The 22006-nt window shown below is 38.9% G+C and overlaps 1 protein-coding gene across 1 annotated transcript in view; it reads right to left on the bottom strand.

Moving 5' to 3' along the window:
* C3H3orf52 (chromosome 3 C3orf52 homolog) overlaps positions 1-21687 on the bottom strand; it is a 44727-nt gene extending 23040 nt beyond the window's left edge. The window contains exons 1-2 of the mRNA XM_043993489.1: positions 21580-21687; positions 6591-6720 (exon numbers count right to left, since the gene is read on the bottom strand). Coding sequence (XP_043849424.1) covers positions 6591-6720; positions 21580-21687 — 238 coding nt within the window. The remainder of the gene's footprint in view (positions 1-6590; positions 6721-21579) is intronic.
* Positions 21688-22006: the final 319 nt, after the last annotated feature.

Raw genomic sequence — 22006 nt, 5'->3', positions numbered from 1 at the left:
ATGAGGTTTTTAATCCTAATGACTGTGTTCTCAAAACCAGACATGCTTTCCATAGGAACATTAACTTTGGGAGAGAGGGTGATACAAATCTTAAGAATTCATGTTCTCTGGAGCAGGGAGGTGGTGCAGTGGATAAAGCACTGAATTCAGGAGGACCTGAGTTCAAATACAACCTCAGACACTTGACACTTACTAGCTGTGTGACCCTGGGCAAGTCATTTAACACTCATTGCTCTGCGCCCCCCCCCCCCCAAAAAATCATGTTCTCTCTTTCGCAGGTCACATTATGACAAGGGTTATTTTATAAAGTGCCTTAATGAAAAAAAGGGAGGGGGAGGGGAGCAAAACCCCAGAAAAGCAACTTTTCTGGGGCCTATTTTAATTTAAATACCAAATCCTAAAACCTCATTCCCAGACTATCTCATATTCCTTCCTGTCACTTTTAAACATGTGAGTGTGGGGAGGCTAAGTGGCACAGTGGATAAAGCACTGGCCCTGGATTCAGGACTACCTGAGTTCAAATCCAGCCTCAGACACTTGACACTTACTAGCTGTGTGACCCTGGGCAAGTCACTTAACCTCCATTGCCCTGCAAAAAAAAAACAAAAAACAAAAAACAAAACCTAAAATAAACATGTGAGTGTGTGGATCATTCTCTGTACAAGGGAAAACAAAACATCTTTCCAGACCTTACCTATTTCCTGGCCTTCTAGAGATTCATTAGGAGAGTTAGCTGTCGCTGAATGTTCATGGGACGCATCTATCCCATGGATTCTACCATTCCATGAAATGCAGTCATTCTCTCTCTCTCTCTCTCTCTCTGGGATCTTTCAGGGTCTAGTTTTCTATGAGCATTATTTTTTTTATTCAAAAGTGAATTGTGACTGTAAAACTATCATCTGTGTTTCCATTATTTTACCCTTTCTGTTGCTAGCTGAAAAGGTCTTTAGGAAACTAATGACAAATACACACAACATGATTTCAGCATAAAGTATAAGTGCCTGGGTATTTTTGAGCCTGTACTCAGAGTCAGGTATGTTATGCTGTTATTTTGAACCATAAACATTACAGTAGCTTTTATGGGGTCATTTAGTTTGTCTTCAAATCTTAATTCTGCTTTAACTTTTTTGTTAACTTTTCTGTGTGTGCACATGTATATTTTTGTGGGTGTGCATGTGTACATGTGTGTGTATGTGTGTGTGTGTGTACAATTGTAAGAGCTGGAAGAATGGGTATTCTAGCCTTGGTATTCATAACAGATAAGAACTGGGTTTTTTTTGCCTTTAAATTCATTAATGCCTTGAACAAATGAGCTTATTTTTATTTAAAAAAAAAAAAAAAGGCTGAGGGGTGAGTCCAAAAGAAGACCAGTGTTCTCAGTAGATAGTGTCCTATAGAGGAAACAACATTGGTTCTGGAGTTAGAGGATCCAAGTTCAAATCTAGCCTCTGATGCTTTCTGTCCTTCCATGTGTGTAGACATGTTTATTTTATTTAGTATTTGTTAAATTCAGAATTTTTAAAAAATTATTATAAAAAGGACTACTTGCCATGTCCTATTTTCATCCTGCTCTTTCCCATCTCTGCTTTGCTCATGCCATTCCCCATGATTGGCACCATCACCACCACACATACACAGAAAATATATACACTGAAATCTTTCTTCTCCCAGGATGACATATTTATATTTGGAAGGGATTCCAGAGACAATATATACCTACCCCCTTATTTTACAAATGAGGAAACTGAGACCCAGAGATCATATTAGTTATTCAAGGTTCCTCAAGGCCCAATCCAGGTATCACCCATAGCAGTTGGATTTTTTAACTGGGCTTTTCATTGGAGTATATGTATCATATATTTATATATCTATTATGTATATGTATATATTTATATATGTATGTGTGTATGTATGTATGTGTGTGTGTTTTTGTACAGACACACATCTATCTATCACTCTGTCTCTCTGTATATAATATATATCTGTCCCAAAAACAGTTTTAAGGTTAAAATCACACTAAGAGGGGCAGCTGGGTAGCACAATGGATAGAGCACCGGCCCTGGATTCAGGAGGACCTGAGTTCAAATCTGGACTCAGACACTTAATACTTACTAGCTGTGTGACCCTGGGCAAATCACTTAACCCCAACTGCCTCTCAAAAAATTGGATGGATGGATGGATATAAATAAATAAATAAAACACACTAAGACTTTTGGGAAACTATTTGATCTTGTAGTTATGTATATACATTATATTTTCCAGTAGATTATAAGCTTTTTCAAGACAAGAACTGTGTCTTATTTCATCTTTATATCCACAGCATCTATCCACAATATCTATCAGCATGCCCAGCATGACAGATATTTCATAAATCTTTTCTGAATTTGATTTATAAAACTGTTGGAAGTGGCCGACACAACGGCACTTGACTGCTACTATGGAGGCTGACACGGGTAGATCACCTGAGCTCCAATCTGCAATAGGGCTAAGACAGTCAAGTGTCCATATAATTCTAGCATTAATAAGGTGAGCCTCCCTGGACTGGAGGGCCACTGGGTTGCCTAAATAGAGGAAGCTGCTTCAGGTCTCTAAGAGTGGGTCAAAGCTCCCAAGCTGTTCAGCAGTGAGATTGGACCCATGTGTGGCTGAACTCAAGAAACCCAGGGAGACCAGAAAGGACCTATGTACCCACCCACAATGTCTCACACATTGCCCTGTACAGTAGGTATCTGATAAATATTTGTTGAATGAATGAATCAACAAACGAATGGAGTAGTAAGAGAGGGGATAACTGGTAGGGTGGTAGAGCATGATGCAAGAGAAGTTAGAGTAGAGATTAACCTTGGAAATGAGACACAGCTTCCTGCAACAGGAGGGAAAGAAGAAAGCTGAATTATATTACTGAATGGAGAGGATGGATAAAAATCATTACTCATTTATATAGCACTAAGGTTGACAAAGGCCTTCAGAGAAAGACAACCTGATTCTCTGAGGTAATGAGAGAGGCATGGCCAGGAAAACATCTCCAAAATGTGAGGCATTGTGCTGGGGGCCATGGAAGCTATAAAGTTGTATAAGACCTAGTCCCTGTTATACAGCATCTTAGCAATTTGGCATCGACCTCTGCCAAAAGACTAGAATTTTTCCCATGAGTCACCCTATTTAGGAATTTTAGACTTGTGAAACCTGTGTGTCTACTAATAAAATGTGTTGTCATAAGCTATCTTCTGATACTTACTCCCTCTTCAGAAAGAAAACAAATCTATTCCTCATAGTATCACTTTAACATGTCATTAAAAAAATCAATAAATAAAAACCCCAAACTATGTTTTGGAGTGAGGAAGGGAGCACAGGTTGGGATGTGTGACATCATTGAGTCATTTTTATTCAATATCTGCCTACGCTTTGTATCCTACAGTGTTAGTTCTCTGAAGCGAAATGATGAGTTCTATCTCTTATATAGACCAAGAAGGACGTATTTTGAGGGAAGGAAACAATTCTCTCACAAAGTAGAGATATGCTATGCAGATATATCTCCAAATGGACTGAACATGCAACCTTACAAAAGTAAATGGGTTTCAAAGAGATCACAGAAGAGGAAAAAGGACCCACATGCACAAAAATATTTATAGCAGCTCTCTTTGTCATGGCAAAGAACTGGAAATCGAGGGGATGCCCATCGACTGGGGAATGGCTGAACAAGTTGTGGTATATGAATGCAATGGAATACTATTGTGCTGTAAGAAATGATGAGCAGGCAGATTTCAGAAAAACCTGGAAAGATTTAAGTGGACTGATGCTGAGTGAAGTGAGCAGTACCAGGAGAACATTATACACAGTAACAGCAACACTGTGTGATGATCAACTGTGGTAGACTTGACTCTTCTCAGCAGTGCAATGATCCAAGACAATTCCAAAGAACTCATGATGGAAAATGTTCTCCACATCCAGAAAAAAAGGACTGTGGATTCTGAATGCAGATTGAACCATACTGATTCTAATTTTTTTGTTGTTTTTTCTTCTTTTTTGAGGTTTTTCCCTTGTGTTCTGATTTTTCTTTCACAACATGACTAATGCAGAACTGTATTTAATGTGATTGTACATATATAACATATCAGATTGCTCTCTGTTTTGAGGAGGTGGGTGAGAAGGGAGGCAAGGAGAAAAAATTTGGAACTAAAAATCTTATGAAAACAAATATTGAAAACTATCTTTACATGCAGCTGGAAAATAATAAAATACTTTTATGATTTTTTTAAAAAGGCAAAAAAATAAACAGGTTTTCAAGAGGCCAGTGAGACTCTCTAGACACCATATTTTCTCATGCTTTTTAAGAGTATATGGCAGAAGGCAAGGGCCTCACATCTCTTCCTACTCCAATCTATCCTCTACATGCTCCAAAGAAATTTTCCTAAAACACAAATTTGACCATATAATTTCTATCATTTCCCCATTCAATAAACTCCAATGGCTGCCTATTACCTCTAGGATCAAAAATAAACCATTCTGTTTGACATTTAAGGCTTTTCACAACTGCCTCCTCCCTATCTTTCCAGTCTTCTTACATAAGATATTCCAAAAAAACCTGATACAGTTTTGGGTTTTTTGTTTTGTTTTGTTTTGTTTTGCAGGGCAATGTGGGTTAAGTGACTTGCCCAGGGTCACACACACAGCTAGTAAGTGTCTGAGGCTGGGTTTGAACTCAGGTCCTACTGAATCCAAGGCTGGTGCCTTCTCCACTGTGCCACCTTTCTGCCCTTTGGTACAGTTTTAACTTCAAACTTTAATTGCTTAAAACTACACTAGGAATTTTGGAACACCTACATTACTCACCTCCACCTCACCTCTTGGGTCCAGTCATACTAGCCTACTTTCCATTTTTCAGACACAGAGCTCTTCCTCTGTCCTCCATGTCATTGCACAGACACTCTCTCTCTCATACCTGGAAGGCTCCCCTTCCTCACCTCCAGCCTCTTTGAATTCCCTGCCTTCCTTTAAGACTCAGCTCAAAGGCCATCTTCTACAGAAGACCTTTTCTAGTTCCCCAAACTACTAATGCCTTCCCCTCTAATATACAAAGTATATATGCAGGCATGTATTATTCAGTGTTTGACAACCTGCTCTCAAAAATGTATGAATGTGTGTGTGTGTGTGTGTGTGTGTGTGTGTGTGTGTACATGTTAGACTTTTAAGTTTAATCAGCATCATTAACATTTTCTCCATCACTTTTTAGGTTAGACAAGCAACAAAACAATAAATCAAGCCCTGATTTGTAGCTATGATGTTTGAGGTGTAAATGAATGCACTGAAAATTCTCAAGAGCTGGCTCAGTGCACCCCTAACTACATGGATCTTGTTTAACTATATGTGCGCACAGACTCTCCCATAAGAAATCAGGCTCCTTAAGTGCAGAGACTGTTTCTCCTTTTTCTTTGCACTCCCAGGACTTAGCACAGTACCTGTACATAGTTTTAAAAATGCTTATTGATTAATGGATCAATGGATCATGATTCCTAGGGAAGATAAGTGATTCTTAGGAAATTATACCTTTTTTTAGTTGAAATAGAGCTCAGAAACCATCTACTCCAACCCACATCCCAATAACATGACTAAGCAGTGGTCACCTGGCTTCTGTTTGAAGATCTCCTATGAGAGGAAGTCCATCTACTAGGTACATCCCATTCTACTTTGAAACAGCTTCAATTGTTGGGAGGTTTTTCCTGAAATCAAGCCAAACTTTGCCTTTCTGCAATTTTTGTTCATTGCTCTAGTTCTAACCTCTAGGGTTAAACATAACAAATTCAATCCTTTTTCCTCATGAGGACCCTTTGAATATTTGAAAACAGCTACTATGTTCCTAAGGAAAAAAAACCAATGTTTTTGTTACTCCCCACAAAATGTCTTTATTCCTTTCCACATTGATATTAAACTGGTGTCCTGATATGCATTTATTCATCACACCCCCTTCCTTCATATTTTTTAATTCTTTTGATTTTTTTAGCTTTGTCATTTTCAAAGTGTTTTCACCTCTTATATAATCTTATCCTCTCAACTACCCTCTGAAGGAGGCAGGACAAATGATTGGACCAGTTCATAACTCCAACAGTGCATTAGTGTCCCTATTTTTCCACATGCCCTCTAACATTTGTCATTTCCCTTTTCTGTCTTATTAGCCAATTTGATGGATGTGAGGTAGTACTTCAAAGTTATTTTAATTTATATTTCTCTAGTTATTAGTGATTTAGAGCATTTATATGACCATTGAAAGCTTTGATTTCTTCTGTAAAATGCCTGTTCATATCATTTAACCATTTATCAATTGGGAAATAGCTCTTATATTTATAAATTTGGTAAATCCCTTATTTCCAAACCACTTCCATATCCATATTATGTAGTCATGTACTCCACTTCTAGGCCACTGAAAAGAAATAGGACAACCCAACCTAGATAAGCAAGATCATACATACACACACACACACACACACACACACACACACACACATACACTATACATATATGCATGTATAATAGTGTATGTATATATATATGAATATAGATATGAATCAAATTATCTTTTTAAAAATTCTTACCTTCATGGATAAATATGCCTATCAAAATTACTAGAATGAGGCTTATGAAGACAGAAACAATTGCCATCCACAGTTTACATTTCCCCTTCACAGGTTCATTACAGAATTTCCAGGGGTTTTGTCGTCTAGCCTAGAAGATAGAAGGGCATGATCAGCTAGCATCGAACAAGGTAGCAAAGTAGACTTTTACGAGTGTTCCAAAAATGTACTCATCTGCAAAAATATTCAGTAGATCTTCCCATGGTTTACACTTACTTAACAGAAAATGTCCATACATAGAATATACATCCAGCAGAGCAAACTTATTTCTGATAAAGATTCCCAAGAGCCATAAGCTTCATGGTAATACTAAGATTACCACCATGTCTCAGGCTCTTGATCCTAGAGAAAGAAGTCATCCCTGCAGCCAGAATCATAACTAGGGCAAGCTAACCTGGGCAAGGGCAATGAAATATTAAGAGGACGTTAAGTATACTGAGTGAGCTCCCTAATTTAACCTGCTGATAACTTGGGAACTTCAATCTTGCCCATCACAGAAATATCAGGATGTGTTTCCACCACCACCTTTACCAGTTGGTTTGAGGACACATTTAGCATTTCTTGCCTTGGGCACCAACGTTGCTAGTTATGGTTCTGCCATTGACTATAATCAATAAGGAAAATGTTGGAGGGCAGCAGCTACTTTAGACTTGAACCATTTCCCTTGAGTATCCAAATTCTATCTAAACTTCAAGGCTCAGCTCAAATTCCACCATCTTAAGGACACATCTTTAACCACTCTGTCCTAAGAGAGCATCCCTTCTGAATTCAGGATCCCAAAGAACAACTAGATGTCCACAACCTCCTTGAAGGTAAAGACTTAAGCTATATACTTCTTTGTATCCTTGCCTCACTTTCTCCTAATGCTTACCCCATATAGTAGACATTTAATATTTCTTGACTCTTCAACAGAGTATCAGGGCCATCCAAAAGCCCCTAAAGTTGCTCTATAAGAAACTATCCATCTGCTGCATTTACCTCATCTTGGCCTTTAGTCACAAAGTGCAGCCTGAAGTTTCATGAGGAATAAGAATGCTGAAGCATGGTACTGGGGTGGAATGGATACAGGTCACCTCTTCTGTGCTAAGAATACTTCCTGGAGCTTACAGAAAAGTGTTATGCCTCTACTGTCCAGGACTGCATAGAGGTCCTATCATAGAAATCGTGTTCTAAAGAAATAAAGTATGGATCAGTGGAATAAATTAGGTATACAATATACAGTAGTAAATGACCATAGTAGCTTAGTGTTTGATAAAGCCTAAGAGCCAAACTCTTGAGACAAGAACTCACTATTTGACAAACACTGCTGGGAAAACTGGAAAACGGCATGGCAGAAACTGAGTATAGACCAAAATCTTACACTGTATACCAAGATAAGGTGAAAATGGGCACAAGATTTAAACATAAAGAGTGATACCATAAGCAAGTTAAAGGACCATGAATATTTCTCTGTCACATCTATGAATAAGGAAAGAATTTGTAACTAAACAAGAGATAGAGAGCATTACAAGATGTAAAATGGATAATTTTGATTTATTAAATCTAAAAGTTTTTGTACAAACAAAACCAATCAACCAAGATTAGAAGGAAAGCAGAATGCTGGGGAAATTTTTTTTACATTAAGTATCTCTGATAAAGGCTTATTTCTCAAATAAAAGAATGCAAGTCATTCCCCATTTGATAAAGGGTCAAAGGATATGAACAAGCATTTTAAGATGAAGAAATCAAAGCTATCTATAGTCATGTGAAGAAATGCTCTAAGTCACTATTGATTAGAGAAATGCAAATTAAAACAACTCTGAGGTACCACCTCATACCCATCAGATCAGTTAATATGACAGAATAGGAAAATGATAAGTATTGGAGATGGAGGGAAATTGGGACTCTATTGCCCTATTGGTATAGTTATGAATTGACCCATCCTTTCTGAAGACAAATCTGGAACTATGCCCAAAGAGCTATAAAAGTGTGAGTACCCTTTGATCCAGCAATACCACTACTAGGTCTATATCCCAGAGATCAAAAAAAGGGAAAAGAACCTACTTGTATAAAAATATTTAAAGAAACTCTTTTTGTGGTGACAAAGAATTGGAAATCAAGGAGATATGTATCAATTGGAGAATGACTGAACAAGTTGTGGTATATGATTGTAATGGAATGATATTGTGCTATAAGAAATGACAAAGAGAATGGTTTCAGGAGAAACCTGGACTTATGTGAACTGATGCAGAATGAAGTGAGCAGAACCAGGAGAACAAGATACATAGTAACATCAATATTGATCAACTGTGAATATTTTAGTAAGTCTTAGCAATACAATGATCCAAGATAATTCCAAAGGACTCATGATGAAAAATGCTATCCAACTCCAGAGAAAGGGCCGTCTGAATGCAGATGGAAGCATACTATTTTTCACTTTATGTTTTTGTGGGATTGTGTGTGTGTGGGGGGGGGCCCTGTGTTTTCTTTCACAATGTGGCAAATATAGGAATATGTTTTGCATTATTGCACATATATAACCTATATCAAATTATTTACCATTTCAGAGAGGGGTGAAGAGAGGGAGGAACATAATTTGGAACTCAAAATTTTAAAAAATGAATGTTTTAAATTGTTTTTATATGTATTGGGGAAAATATTATTCAAAAAGAGAAATAATCATCTAGATCAATACTACCTAAAACCGGATAATTTGCTAGAGAAGAGGCCTCTCTGAGTGGAAATTTTTGTAAATGAACCCTTATATTCTTGGAAGATGCAAATAATAGATAAATAATACAAATAATACATTCTTGTAAAATACACAGGAAGTCAAAGTGTCAGATATGGAAAGATGTTATTGTTTTTGATCCTTGAATAAGAGAGGCCTGGGGTCATTAAAATAAAAATAGACCCATAAAATCTTGGGGCAGGGAGGTCCAAGATCTTGAAAGGTTACATAATTCATTTCTTTTATTCCAAATAATAATTTACCTTAATTCTCTCAGGAATAGAAAAGCCCTTTCATATCTCTCCCAATTCCCCTCCAGAAATAAATAAGGGGTTCCCAGGTCTAGAACATTACACATCAAGTCAGATATTTTTAGATGTGTCACCTGGTTTTACTGACTTTTTTCTCTTCTTTCTCTTTTTTCTTAAAAATTATTTGTTATAAGACATGGTTCCCCAAGAGGGAGGAAAGGAATAAAGGATATAAGTAGAAATCTAGATGATATAAAACAATGTTAATAATAAAATGTATTTTTTAATTAAAGAAAAGTCCTGTCTGGTTTTAAAGACATTCATTCATAATTTCTCTTAGAAACTTTGTTGGTTTTGTTTGTTTCTTTGTTTGTTTCTTTGTTTCTTTGTTTGAGGAGGCAAGAGATAGAACAGCTGGGTGGTAAAGTGGATAGAGCACTGGGCTTGAAATCAGGAAGACTTGTCTTCCTGAGTTCAAACCTGGCCTCAGACACTCAGCTGTGTGACCCTGGGTAAGTCACTTAACCCTGTATACCTCAGTTTCCTCACCTGTAAATGAGCTGGAGAAGAATACAGCAAAGCACTCCAGTATCTTTGGGAAGAAAACCCAAATGGAGTCATGAAGAATTGGACATGACTGAAAGGACCCAACAACAACAGAGGTATAAACCTCAGATTTTATTAGTTTATAGAGTTTCCATTGTGGAAATGTTCTTCACCAATATATATCAGCAAATTGTCTACACTCCTGGCTAAATTAGTCTTAGAGAATTGCTAAGGACACTAATGACTTGCCTAGAAACACATAGACATGTATATTAGAGGTGGTACTTCTAGCTTCGTCTTTTTGTAACTCTTGCCAGAATTTAATAACACTGTCCAACAGAAACTCTTCTTTCTATTCAACTTAAATCCCTTGTGACAATGATCGAATTCATTTCTTTGTATCTCGTCCTCAGTTGTAACAGCGAAGAGCTGATAAATAGCTTTCACTTCATGATATTTTCAAATCTAGGAAAGTTTATTATGAAATCTTTGAGCTTTCACTTCACTAAATAAGACTGTTGCTATTATTTATAATCCCCTTTAAGCCACTTAACTTCTCTGTCCACACTGAGGATTGCACAGTCCTAGAGCATCCAGAAGAGAAATGCCACTTCCTCCTTCCCTTTCCATCTTGACCTTTTTTCTCTTACCTTGCATTCTAAGCCAATGAAGTAGCCACAAGATGGTATTTCATTTTATTGGACTGGAGGTATTGGAAACAAGAAATCCTTCACCAAACTCACATGTTTTCAAAGTATTTCCTTCTACAAATTTGTATACACTGGGTATGCACCCTGTCACTGGGTGAGTCATGTTTAATCATCATGGTATCTGGCTGTCCTCTGAATGACCTCCAAGTTCTCCACACTAGCCTTTGGTTGGAGTCAGGTCTCAGAATGCCCAGGATAGTCCAACAAAGGCTGAATAGGAAAGTAGGATCCTCTTTTGGCTCAAACTATCCTGTTCTGTTTAACCCATCAGCAACAGACATTAAGCAAGAGAGAAAGAATTTCCTGACACGCAGGGAAATGTCTTCATTTCCACATCAATCTTTCCAAGTTTCAATTGAGTAGCCCCTTCATTTCTTGTCCCTAGTACACAGAGTTATCTATCTCCTGGCTTGACTCACTCTCCCAAACTTCTTTACCGCCTTCCTGACCACCTTCTGAAACCTGGAGAAACCTCTCCCTAGTCCAGATCACCATTTCACGAGGGGCCCTAGCTTTGGTCACATCACTCTTGGCTTGACTTTCTCAGGACTTCTCTACCTCCTTCCTATCCACTTTGGCCCTTCTCAGGTTCCCTCCTACCTCCCATAGACCCTCCCCTTTCCAGTTCCCTTTATACATTGTCTTTTTCCCTTGGAATGTAAATCCTCTGAGGGTGGAAATTATCCTGTTTGCTTGTAGCTATATCCCAGAACATACCACAGTAGCTGGCACAGACTGAGCACTTAATAAATACTCTATCCATTTTTCTATCTATAAAACTTACAATTTCTGACATTTATATGGGGTATGACATTATATGATGATTTTCCCTCCCCCTCTCTCTCTTTTTTCTTCAGGGCAATGAGGGTTAAGTGACTTGCCCAGGGTCACGCAGCTTATAAGTGTCAAGTGTCTAAGGCTGAATTTGAACTCAGGTCCTCCTGACTCCAGAGCCAGTACTTTATCCACTGTGCCACCTAGCTGCTCCCTATGATGATTTTTAAAAAACAAAAACATCAGAATTTTCATATAAAAATGCATGCAGAACAGAGGGTTTTATTTCAGAGGATCTGAGATTAAATCTTGCTTCTGCTGTTTATTAGTTGTATAATCCTTAATTGTTTTGCACCACAATTTCCTCTTTTGCATTTTTCCAATGCAACTACATTTATTAAGCACTTCTTATATATAAAGCATTGTTAGGTAAAGATAAAACCATCCCTGCCCTCAAAGATCTGAAACTCTACAAGATCAGTCAACAGGGCCTGGGATAAGTAAAACTAATTAATCAACAGCATTCAATAAGAGGGACAGCTAAGTGGTACAGTGGATAAAATGTTGGCCCTGGAGTCAGGAGGACCTGAGTTCAAATCTGACCTCAGACGCTTATTAGCTGTGTGACTCTGAGCAAGTCACTCAATCCTGTTTGCCTCAGTTTCCTCATCTTTAAGATGAACTGGAGATAGAAATGGTAAACCACTCCAATATTTTTGTCAAGAAAACATCAAATGGATCCATGAAGAGCAAAACTTATTGTTTACCCTTTGCTCTTGAAGAGAACCAATGACATCATGAATTTGATGTCTTGACTGGCTTGTAAATTGGATTTGAGTGAGGCAGAGCAGCTCAACAAATTAATTAAGAGATGACCATGTGCCAGACATAGTGCTAAGTACCAGGGATACAAAGAAAGGCAAAAACTCAACCTATGCCCTCAAGGAGCTAATATTCTAATAGGAGAAACAACACATAAATAACTATGTCCATGCAACATATAAGAGAGAGACAGAGAGAGACAGAAAGTACATGGAAGGTAATCTCAGGAGGAAGGTGCTAGCAGCAAAGTGGATCAAGGGACATCTACTACTGCAGAGGGCTGTATTTGAGCTGAGTCCTGAAGGAAGTTATGGAAGCTAAGAAAGTGAAGAGAGGAAGGAGAGTCTTCTAGGCACTGGAGACAGCAAGAGCACAGGGTTGGGAAATGGATTATCACAGGTGAAGAACAACAAATAACTGGATCACAGAATGTGTGAAAGGGAATTGTGTCAGAAGACAGGAAAGGCAGAAGGGGCCAGACTGAAAAAACTTTAAATGCCAAAGGTTAATATGTGATCCTGGGGTAATAGGGAGCAACTGGAACTTTAGAGAGACAAAGGATAGATTAGGACAGTTTTCAGCTAGTAGAAAGTGTAGCTTTGGGGGATGTGTAAGATGAGAGAAGGTGTCACAAGAGAAGTTGGGGCTAAAGTGGGCTTTGAACAGAGAGGAATTTTTTTGTGTGTGTGAGGCAATTGGGGTTAAGTGACTTGACCAGGGTCACACAGCTAGTAAGTGTTAAGTGTCTGAGGCCAGATTTGAACTCAGGTCCTCCTGACTCCAGGGCCGGTGCTCCATCTACTGCGCCACCTAGCTGCCCCAAACAGAGAGGAATTTTGAAGTCAGATGAGGATAGAGTACATTCCAGGTTTAAAGGAGTAGCTTCTATGGCTTTAAATGCTTGGCTAGGGGGGCAGCTAGGTGGCACAGTGGATCAAGCACTGGCCCTGGGTACAGGAGTAACTGAGTTCAAATCTAGCCTCAGACACTTGACACTTACTAGCTGTGTGACCTTGGGCAAGTCACTTAACCCCCATTGCCCCACAAACTAAACAAAACAAAACAAAACAAAAAAACTATAAATGCTTGGCTGAAGGGTGTATTTTATCCTAGAAGCAAAAAAGAAAGCACAGAAGGTAGCTTTCTGAGCAGGGGGAATGAGCCAGAAACTAAGAAATGCTCACCCAGAATGTGATTCAGGCAGTCACATGGAGAAGGAATTGAAGAAGGGCAGTCAAGTCAGTGGCAGGAAGACCAATTAGTAAGCTATGAAACAGCAGATCAGAGATGGTAAACATGTGGCCTTCAACACTCCCCAGGGCAGCCTCAAGTAACATGTAACAAAATAAAAAAATATATAATACAATGCTAATTTGTGGTTTTCTAAGTCAATATGTGACTGTAGTGATCGTTATATACAATTTAACAGTCCATTTCTATTTGGTCAAGATGAGAGATAAGGCTAAGACTAGTATGGTATAGATAGGGAGGAAATTAATGCTAGAGATGTGACAAAATGAATAGGATCTTGCATCTAAGTGGATATTGATCTGGTGTTGAAAGGGTAGAAAAAAGGAAACAATTACTAACATTAAGAATATGGATGGGGGCAGCTAGGTGGCATAGTAGATAAAGCACCGGCCCTGGATTCAGGAGGACCCAAGTTCAAATCCAGCATCAGACACGTGACACTTACTAGCTGTGTGACCCTGGGCAAGTCATTTAACCCTCATTGCCCTACAAAAACAAAAACAAATAAACAAGAATATGGATGAACAAGAAAAGAGTTGATGGTGTCTTCAATGGGGTGAGGAAAATTGGAAAATGAATGGCTTGACAGAGAAGCTGAATTGAGTTTTAGACATGTTGAATTTAAAGTATCAATAGGACATTGAGATGGAAAAATCTCTAGGAGGAATGTGCAAATGTAAAATGGATTCAGAAAAGAGATCAGGGATACACACAGGTGTGTATATGTGTGTGTGTGTGTGTGTGTGTGTGTGTGCGCGTGTGTGTGTGTGTGTGTGTGTGTGTGTGTGTGTGTGTGTGTGTGTATGGAGAAAGGGGCAGAGAGGGGGCAGAGAGGAGCAGAGAGAGGGAAAGAGCAGGAGGGAGAGAGAGAGGGAAAGATAGAAACAGGGAAAGAGAAAGAAATTAAGAGCTATCAGATCCATTGTAGAAAGATACCCATCGGAGAGAAAAGAGGCCAGAATAGAGCTGTGGAATAGGAGCTAGGTAATAATTCAAAAAAAAAAAAAAAAAGGAGACTGAAAAGGAATTGTCAGACAGATGGGAAAACTAGAACAACAATGCAACAGGAAAAAAAAAAAGTAAGGGGGAAAAGGGAGCAGATGATAAGACCAAAAACTGTAGAAAGTTCAAGGAAGACAAGAGCTGAGAAAAGACCACCAGATTTTATCAGCAGCAGGTGCCACAATGGATAGAGCACCTGGGCCTAGAGTCAGGAAGACTCATCATCCTCAGTTCAAATCTGGTCTCAGACATTTATTAGCTGTGTGTCACTTAACCCAATTTGCCTCTGTTTCCTCATCTGTAAAATGAGCTGCACAAGGAAATGGAAAACTATTCCGGTATGTTTGCTAAGAAAACCCCAAATAAGGGGCAGCTAAGTGGCGCAGTGGATAGAGGACCAGCCCTGGATTCAGGAGGACCAGAGTTCAAATCTAGCCTCAGACACATGACACTTACTAGCTGTGTGACCCTGGGCAAGTCACTTAACCCCAATTGCCTCTCTCTCTCTCTCTCTCTCTCTCTCACACACACACACACAAAAAAAAACAAACAAACCCAAATAAGGTCATGACACAGGACTCAAAAACAACTGAATAACAATCAACTGACAAAACCATATCAATAGCATGGTATGGTCTGAAGCCAGGTTGCTTGAAGATTGTCAGTGAAGGAAAAGCCACTATTTCCTTAGGAAACCCCTTCCATTTTTAGATTGCTCTCAACATTAAAATATTTTCCTGACATCAAGTCAAAATTTACCTTTTTGCCAAGTGTTTGAGGAACTAAATGTAAGCCATGAGTTAAGGTGATTTATAAGAGTTTAACAGTGAGAGAAAAGAGACATCAATTGTTGTGGAGTAGATGGCAAGGTTTTTTGTTTTATTTTGTTTTGTTTTTACAGGGCAATGAGGGTTAAATGACTTGCCCAGGGTCACACAGCTAGTAAGTGTCAAGTGTCTGAGGATGAATTTGAACTCAGGTCCTCCTGAATCCAAGGCCGGTACTGTATCCACTGCACCACCTAGCTGCCCTGTTTTGTTTTGTTTTTAACAGAGGAAACTTGACTATATTTGCAAGCAATACAGAAGGGACTGATGCATAAAAGAGACTGAATATGACAGTGGATTGGAGTAGAAGATCTTTGAGGAATTATCCAAATCTAAATCTATGATCCATGGTTTTAGAAAGTTATAAGATTATTCACTCCAGTTATTCTACCATTGCTCCAAAACTTTGTTGGGAAATTCCTCTTTTGGAGTGGCCTTAAGAAGCAGTTTGAGGGGCAACTAGGTGGCACAGTGCATAAAGCACGAGCCCTGCATTCAGGAGGACCTGAGTTCAAATCAGACCTCAGACACTTGACACTTACTAGCTGTGTGACCTTGGGCAAGTCACTTAACCCTCATTGCCCCACCAAAAGAAGAAGCAGCAGTTTGAACATTCCATGAGACCAGTCAGACTCATTACTTCTTAATCGTATTCTATTCTTCACCCAAAGCTGCGTTTCTTAGGGAAATCAACCATTTGATTTACTAGCTCTCTGTGTGCTTTTTGGTCACTTGGAAAACATCAAATCCACCCTCAAAGGATGAAGATTTCTCACCACTGAGGTTATTTCAAAAGACATATCACAGGCTTTTGGAATGGAATCAGAGAATTCTGGATTTGCATGGCTTCAGCAACCATGCAGTCCGACCCAAGGAAACTCTGCTGAAAGGGGATGCCCCTCTGATAAGGGTTTGTCCAGCCTCTGCCTAAAGACTCCCATGAAGGAGAAACCCACTGTTTCCTGGGGAAAACCACTTGCATTTTTAAACTGCTCTAATTGTTTGGAAGTTCTTATAGACATTAAATTCCAATTTACTACTTTGCAATTTTCACCTGTCACTCCTGGTTCATCCATGTGGGGACAGACAGAACAAGTCTGACCCCTCTCTTACAAGACAGGCCTTCAAATACTTGGACAGGGTTATCATTAATAGCATGTCCAAAGAGTTCCCAAAATACTCTGCACCATGCCAATGTCAGAGGAGTGACCGTATAACATCCTAAGGTAAGTATTTTTATGAACTTACTTACTTGGAAATAAAAGTCCATGTATGTACAAAAAGAAAATAGAAATCAGTCTCATGTTCTAAAAGTCATACTTGTTATGGAGAAAGCTCAGAGGGTTGGCTAGAAAAAGGAAATTACATTTCAGATTCCCTTAAGGCAGGTATTTCTTAAATAGTGTTCCCTAAAAGGGATGGCCCTTGTAACAAAAACAACCTGAAAGACCATATAAGACAGATAAGCAATGGACACAGAATGGGAGCAAAAACATTAGCTCTCATGCCTAGCTGAAGGTACAGAGAATTGCTGTTTGGGATGGCAAACAGTATGATATGCTTTGCTTCTTTAAAGGCCCCTCCCCCCATTAAATAACAATACTTAAACTTCTTTTTTATTGATCTCTGTGTGACAGTCCAGAACAAAGAAGTAGAGATGATCACCTCTTTTCAGTGACCTAGAAAAAAATGAACATGTTGGTATATGACTTAATATACTAATATGGTGGGGCTGTGGAATCAGGGAGACCTGAGTTCAAATTTTGACTTCAGACACTATTTGTGTGACCCTGGGCAAGTTACTTAACCTTTGTTTGCCTCTGTTTCCTCATCTATAAAAAAGGTATAATAATAGCACCTAGCTCCCAGAAGTGTTGTGAGAATCAAATGAAATAATTGTAAAGTGCTTAGCACACAGTGCCTGACACATAGGAGGTGTTATATAAATGTTCATTGTTATTATTATTACTAAATTATGAGAGTATATATTTTGAGATGAGGAGTCCCTTTTAAACTGACCCATCCCTATTTCAACAAGAAATTTAGATTAGATGCATTCTTGGACATTTCTTCCTCTAGTGAAATTACAATAGGAGTGAGTAATAACAAAAAGTAAGATTAGTATATCATCCAGTTCTGAGTTTTCTCAAATAATGTCAAGTCTTTCCTGGTCATAATACCAGTGCCTGTGACTAATGGGACTCAAATCATGCTGGACTTAGTTTCAGTAAGGCTTGAGTTCAAATCTGACTAGTATCGGTCTCCTCATCTGTAAAATGGGATTAATAATAGCACCTACCTCCCAGTGGCCACAGCAAACAGGTAGTAGTGATTCTGGCTTCTCCACTTTCTAAGGCCCTCAGCCCTGATCTCATTTTCTACCTCTCCATCTTTAAGGCCTGCTACTGTGGCAAAAGAGAGGCAAGGATTGTGGCATTTTTAAGTGAGATGAGTTCTGATGATGGTGAGGAAAAACTAAAGAGGTTTGAGAATCAGTAGGATAAAATCACAGGATAAAATAGTTTAAAGGTGAAGTTAGGCAAACTAGTACATTGCTGGTAGAGTTGTGAGTCAGCACAACCACTTTGGAAAGCAATTTGGAAACAGGGACATTAAGTGACTAAAATGTCCATACCTTTTAACCCAAAGATTCCACTACTAGGTTTATGCTCCTAGGAAGTTATCAATAAAAAGAAAGTCCCTAATATACCAAAATACTTATAATAGTGCTTTTTGTGGTAGTGAAGAATTGGAAACAAAGTAGATGCCCATCGATTGGGGAATAGCTAAACAAAATAGTGGCATATAAATGTAATGGAATATAACTTTGTTGTTAGGAACAACAGGATAGATACAGAGAAACATGGAAAGATTTACGTGATCTGACACAGAGTGAAGTAAGTAAAACCAATAATAAACACAGTGACTACAACAATGTAAACAGAAAAAATGGCCATAAGACAGAAGTGACATTGTGAAATTACAAAAAACAAGTGTGGTCCCAGAAGACATTCCCACCCCATTCCTTTGCAGAAATAGGAGGTCCGCTGGTTTAAAAACATAAAAATATAATTCCATATATTTTTAGACTTCTAAAAAACCGTATCAGCTTTGCTGACTTTTTCTTCCTCTATTTCCCTTTTTCTTTAAAAAAAATATGCTACATGAGATGGTTCTCTGAGGGGGTGGGGAGAAAGGATATTGGATGAAATTCTGGCGATGTAAAAAAGATATCAATAAATTTGTTTTAAAAAAGAAAATGGAAAAAGGAACTTCCTTAAAAGTACATTTTTAGGGGTAGCTAGGTGGTGCAGTAGATAAAGCACTAGCCCTGGATTCAGGAGGACCTGAGTTCAAACCCAGCCTCAGATACTTGACACTAGCTGTGTAACCTTGGGGCAAGTCACTTAACCCTCATTGCCCTGCCCCCCCCCTCCAAAAAAGTACATTATTATTATTTACATTGTTATCATCCTTGAAGTGACAGCATTTCAAAATACCAGCTGAGAAGGTGTGCCTGGCACATATTTGGCACTTAATAAATGTTTATTGATTGCTTTATTGATTGATCATAGCCAGAGTAGCTTTCAGTCTTGGTTTTCTCTTTCAATCACACCAGGCCATTCTTAACCTTTCTTATGTCTGGTGAAGTTTATGAATTCCTTCTTAGAATAATGCTTTTCAATGCATAAAATAAAGCATACAGGATTACAAAGGAAATCTATTACTGTATATTGAAATGCAGCTATCAAAATATTGAAAAATTAGTTCCTGAACCCCATGAAATCTACCCATGGATGTCTTTCGGAGCTATAGACCCTAAATTAAGAATCTTTGTCCTAGAATCAGGTAAGGAAAGGGACAGGAAGCTTTTCTTTCCTTTCCTAATGTGACCTTCCAATCACAGGAATTCTAATGGCTATCACCTTTTTTTTTTAAAATCAGATTCCAGATCTCTCAGCTGCACTTGTATACAGGTATCACGGAATTTTAGAGTTGGAAGGGGCATTGGAGGTACTTAGTCCAACCTTATATACAAATAATTTCTATAATAATCATAATAAATATTATTCCTAATTTTTAAAATGGGGCATAAATAGATACAAAGAAGTTAAGTGGCTTGCCCAAGGTCAAATATAGGCACTCAATAAGTGCATGTAGGCTAAAGAGCTATTTGAATTTTAAGTGATTTATAGCTTCTTTTTTATTCCAAGAATAAAACTCATATCTCTGGAACCCCTCTACACAAACACACACACACACACACACACACCCCATGAGACAGAAAACCAGAGAAAAAACACAAGTTTATATAGTATTTGACATATACACATCATAAGCATTAGACTGAAGTTCCAGACAATATTTTGGGGTTTTTTCTTCTAAGATACAGAGTCCCAGTCCCAGGCACTGGCTTAGATTACTGATACACCAAGTGCATACCTGTGGCCATACGTAGTAAAAGCTAGGACATTCTCTGAATTCCCATTATTTCAAATCCAAGAGAGAAGCCAGTTTGTTCTCACACAAACCTTTTAACAGAATTATGTGTACCTGGAAATAAAGTACCAGGATACCAAGTATATGTTGCTAAGGGAATAGGAGAAAGACAAGTCCTGATGAAAATCAACAATTCTTCTAAGCAGGTGAAAAGTGTAGACCAATATCCTTCATAACTGCCATTCTCCCATCTCATCTTCTCTCCCTCTCTCCTCCTGGGGGACTGTATGGGGGAGATGTGGGCTGGTCTGAGCATACAAAGTGTTGACTGGCCTGCAGTAAATCCTTAATAAAAGTTTGCAGACTAAAATCTGGGGTGGGAGTGAAAGTGGATAGATAGAATAGAAACAGAATCAACCCTTAGCCCACATTTTCCTTTAAGCCAATTCAACCCTCTGACTTCCCTCTTGCTTGGAGTTATTGGGTTGTTTCTTGCTGGTTTTCAGTGTAAAAGATGATGACTTATTATCTATTCCATCTAATATTTACTCACCATAGAAATGAAAATGTCATTTTCAAGCAATCCCAAAAAGAAAAACTCCATAGTTTATTGATACTGTTATAAACAATTATACTAAAAATGGCTATTGTCTGGCACCCATAGTTTCAAATACACATTTTAAAATTATTTTGCAGTTCTAACAGAATTACAAATAAAAGGAAACCAGCATTTGTTTTAGTAACTGTAGACAGTTATAGCCAAGGAGTATTTAAAGTATATCAAATCAGCCCTGTGGCATCACTGTGTTTCCAAATAGACACTTATTCAACAACTTTGAGGAAACATTAAAAATGTTCCAGGAGAGACAGCAATATTGTTTAATGAAGAATTGTAAAAGGCTTAATTATTCTGAACAATACAATGATCCAAGACGATACCAAAGGACTATCGATGAAACATACTATCCACCTCCAAAGAAAGAACTGATATTGATGGAACACAGAGTGAAGCATGCTATTTTCCACTTTCTTTTATTTTTTTCTTTTATTCAAGTTTTCTTATGACTAATATGGTAATGTTTTACATAATCGTACATGTATAACCTATATCTGACTGCTTACCGCCTCAGGGAAGGGGGAGGGGACAGAGGGAAGGAAGGATAAAAATTGGAACCCCAAACTATAAATAAAAATGTTTATTACTTAAAAAAAAAAAAAAAAGCTCCAGGACACTACACAGAACACGACAATTTAACCACAAGATTGAGGAAGAAAAGGGCCCCGAAACCTAGAGTCCCGGTCCATAAAACCTAATCTACCGCTATCCACCTAGGGAGACCAGCCAAGAAGCCACTTCCCTCGTCAATTTGATCTGGAAGTTGTGGGACATCCTAGACGTGGTCCCTGCCCAAAGAGCTCAACATTTCTTCCTTGGGGTTTCCAATGGCACTATTCGAATAAGCAACATATTCTATATTCATTTGTTTTGGGTCAATTTAGCTAGGGTAATTTTTAAAAGTACTTTATAGGAGGTCTATACTTAAGTCTGCCACCTCCATACTCAGGAACTTCAGATAACCTCGCCAGGCGAGGGAGACGCAACGCTCTTCTTCCTACCTGGGCTGGCTCGGGGTCCTCCACCTGGAGACAGATAGCTTGCGGAACCGTCCCGTTCAGAGGCTCTGCCTCTTCGGACTGTCGACTGAGCTGGGAGAGCTCAATCATAGCATCAGCCGGGCGCTGGCAGCCTACTCCCGCCCAGTGGGAGAGCAGAGGAAAGATACGGGCAGGAGTCGGGAGAGCTAGGAGCCTGCCAGGAAAACTGAAGGGCTCTGGCCGGAGGTTCGCACTCACCTGTTCAGGTTCCCTCTCGCCCCGCCCACCAAGAATCACGTGTCTGGGAGCCGGGCGTGAGCCGGCCGGGAGGGGCAGGTCATACAGACTAAACCCTGGGCCAAAAGGAGGGCAAAGTCTGTGTGGGGAATATTTGCTGTGTCCGTCCTAGCAAAGGGAGAACTTGGAGACGTCGCCTTCTCCCGAGGAC

The sequence above is a fragment of the Dromiciops gliroides genome, chromosome 3 (genome assembly GCF_019393635.1).
Source record: "Dromiciops gliroides isolate mDroGli1 chromosome 3, mDroGli1.pri, whole genome shotgun sequence".
Lineage (NCBI taxonomy): Eukaryota > Metazoa > Chordata > Mammalia > Microbiotheria > Microbiotheriidae > Dromiciops > Dromiciops gliroides.
This window is presented reverse-complemented; position numbering and strand designations above follow the sequence as displayed.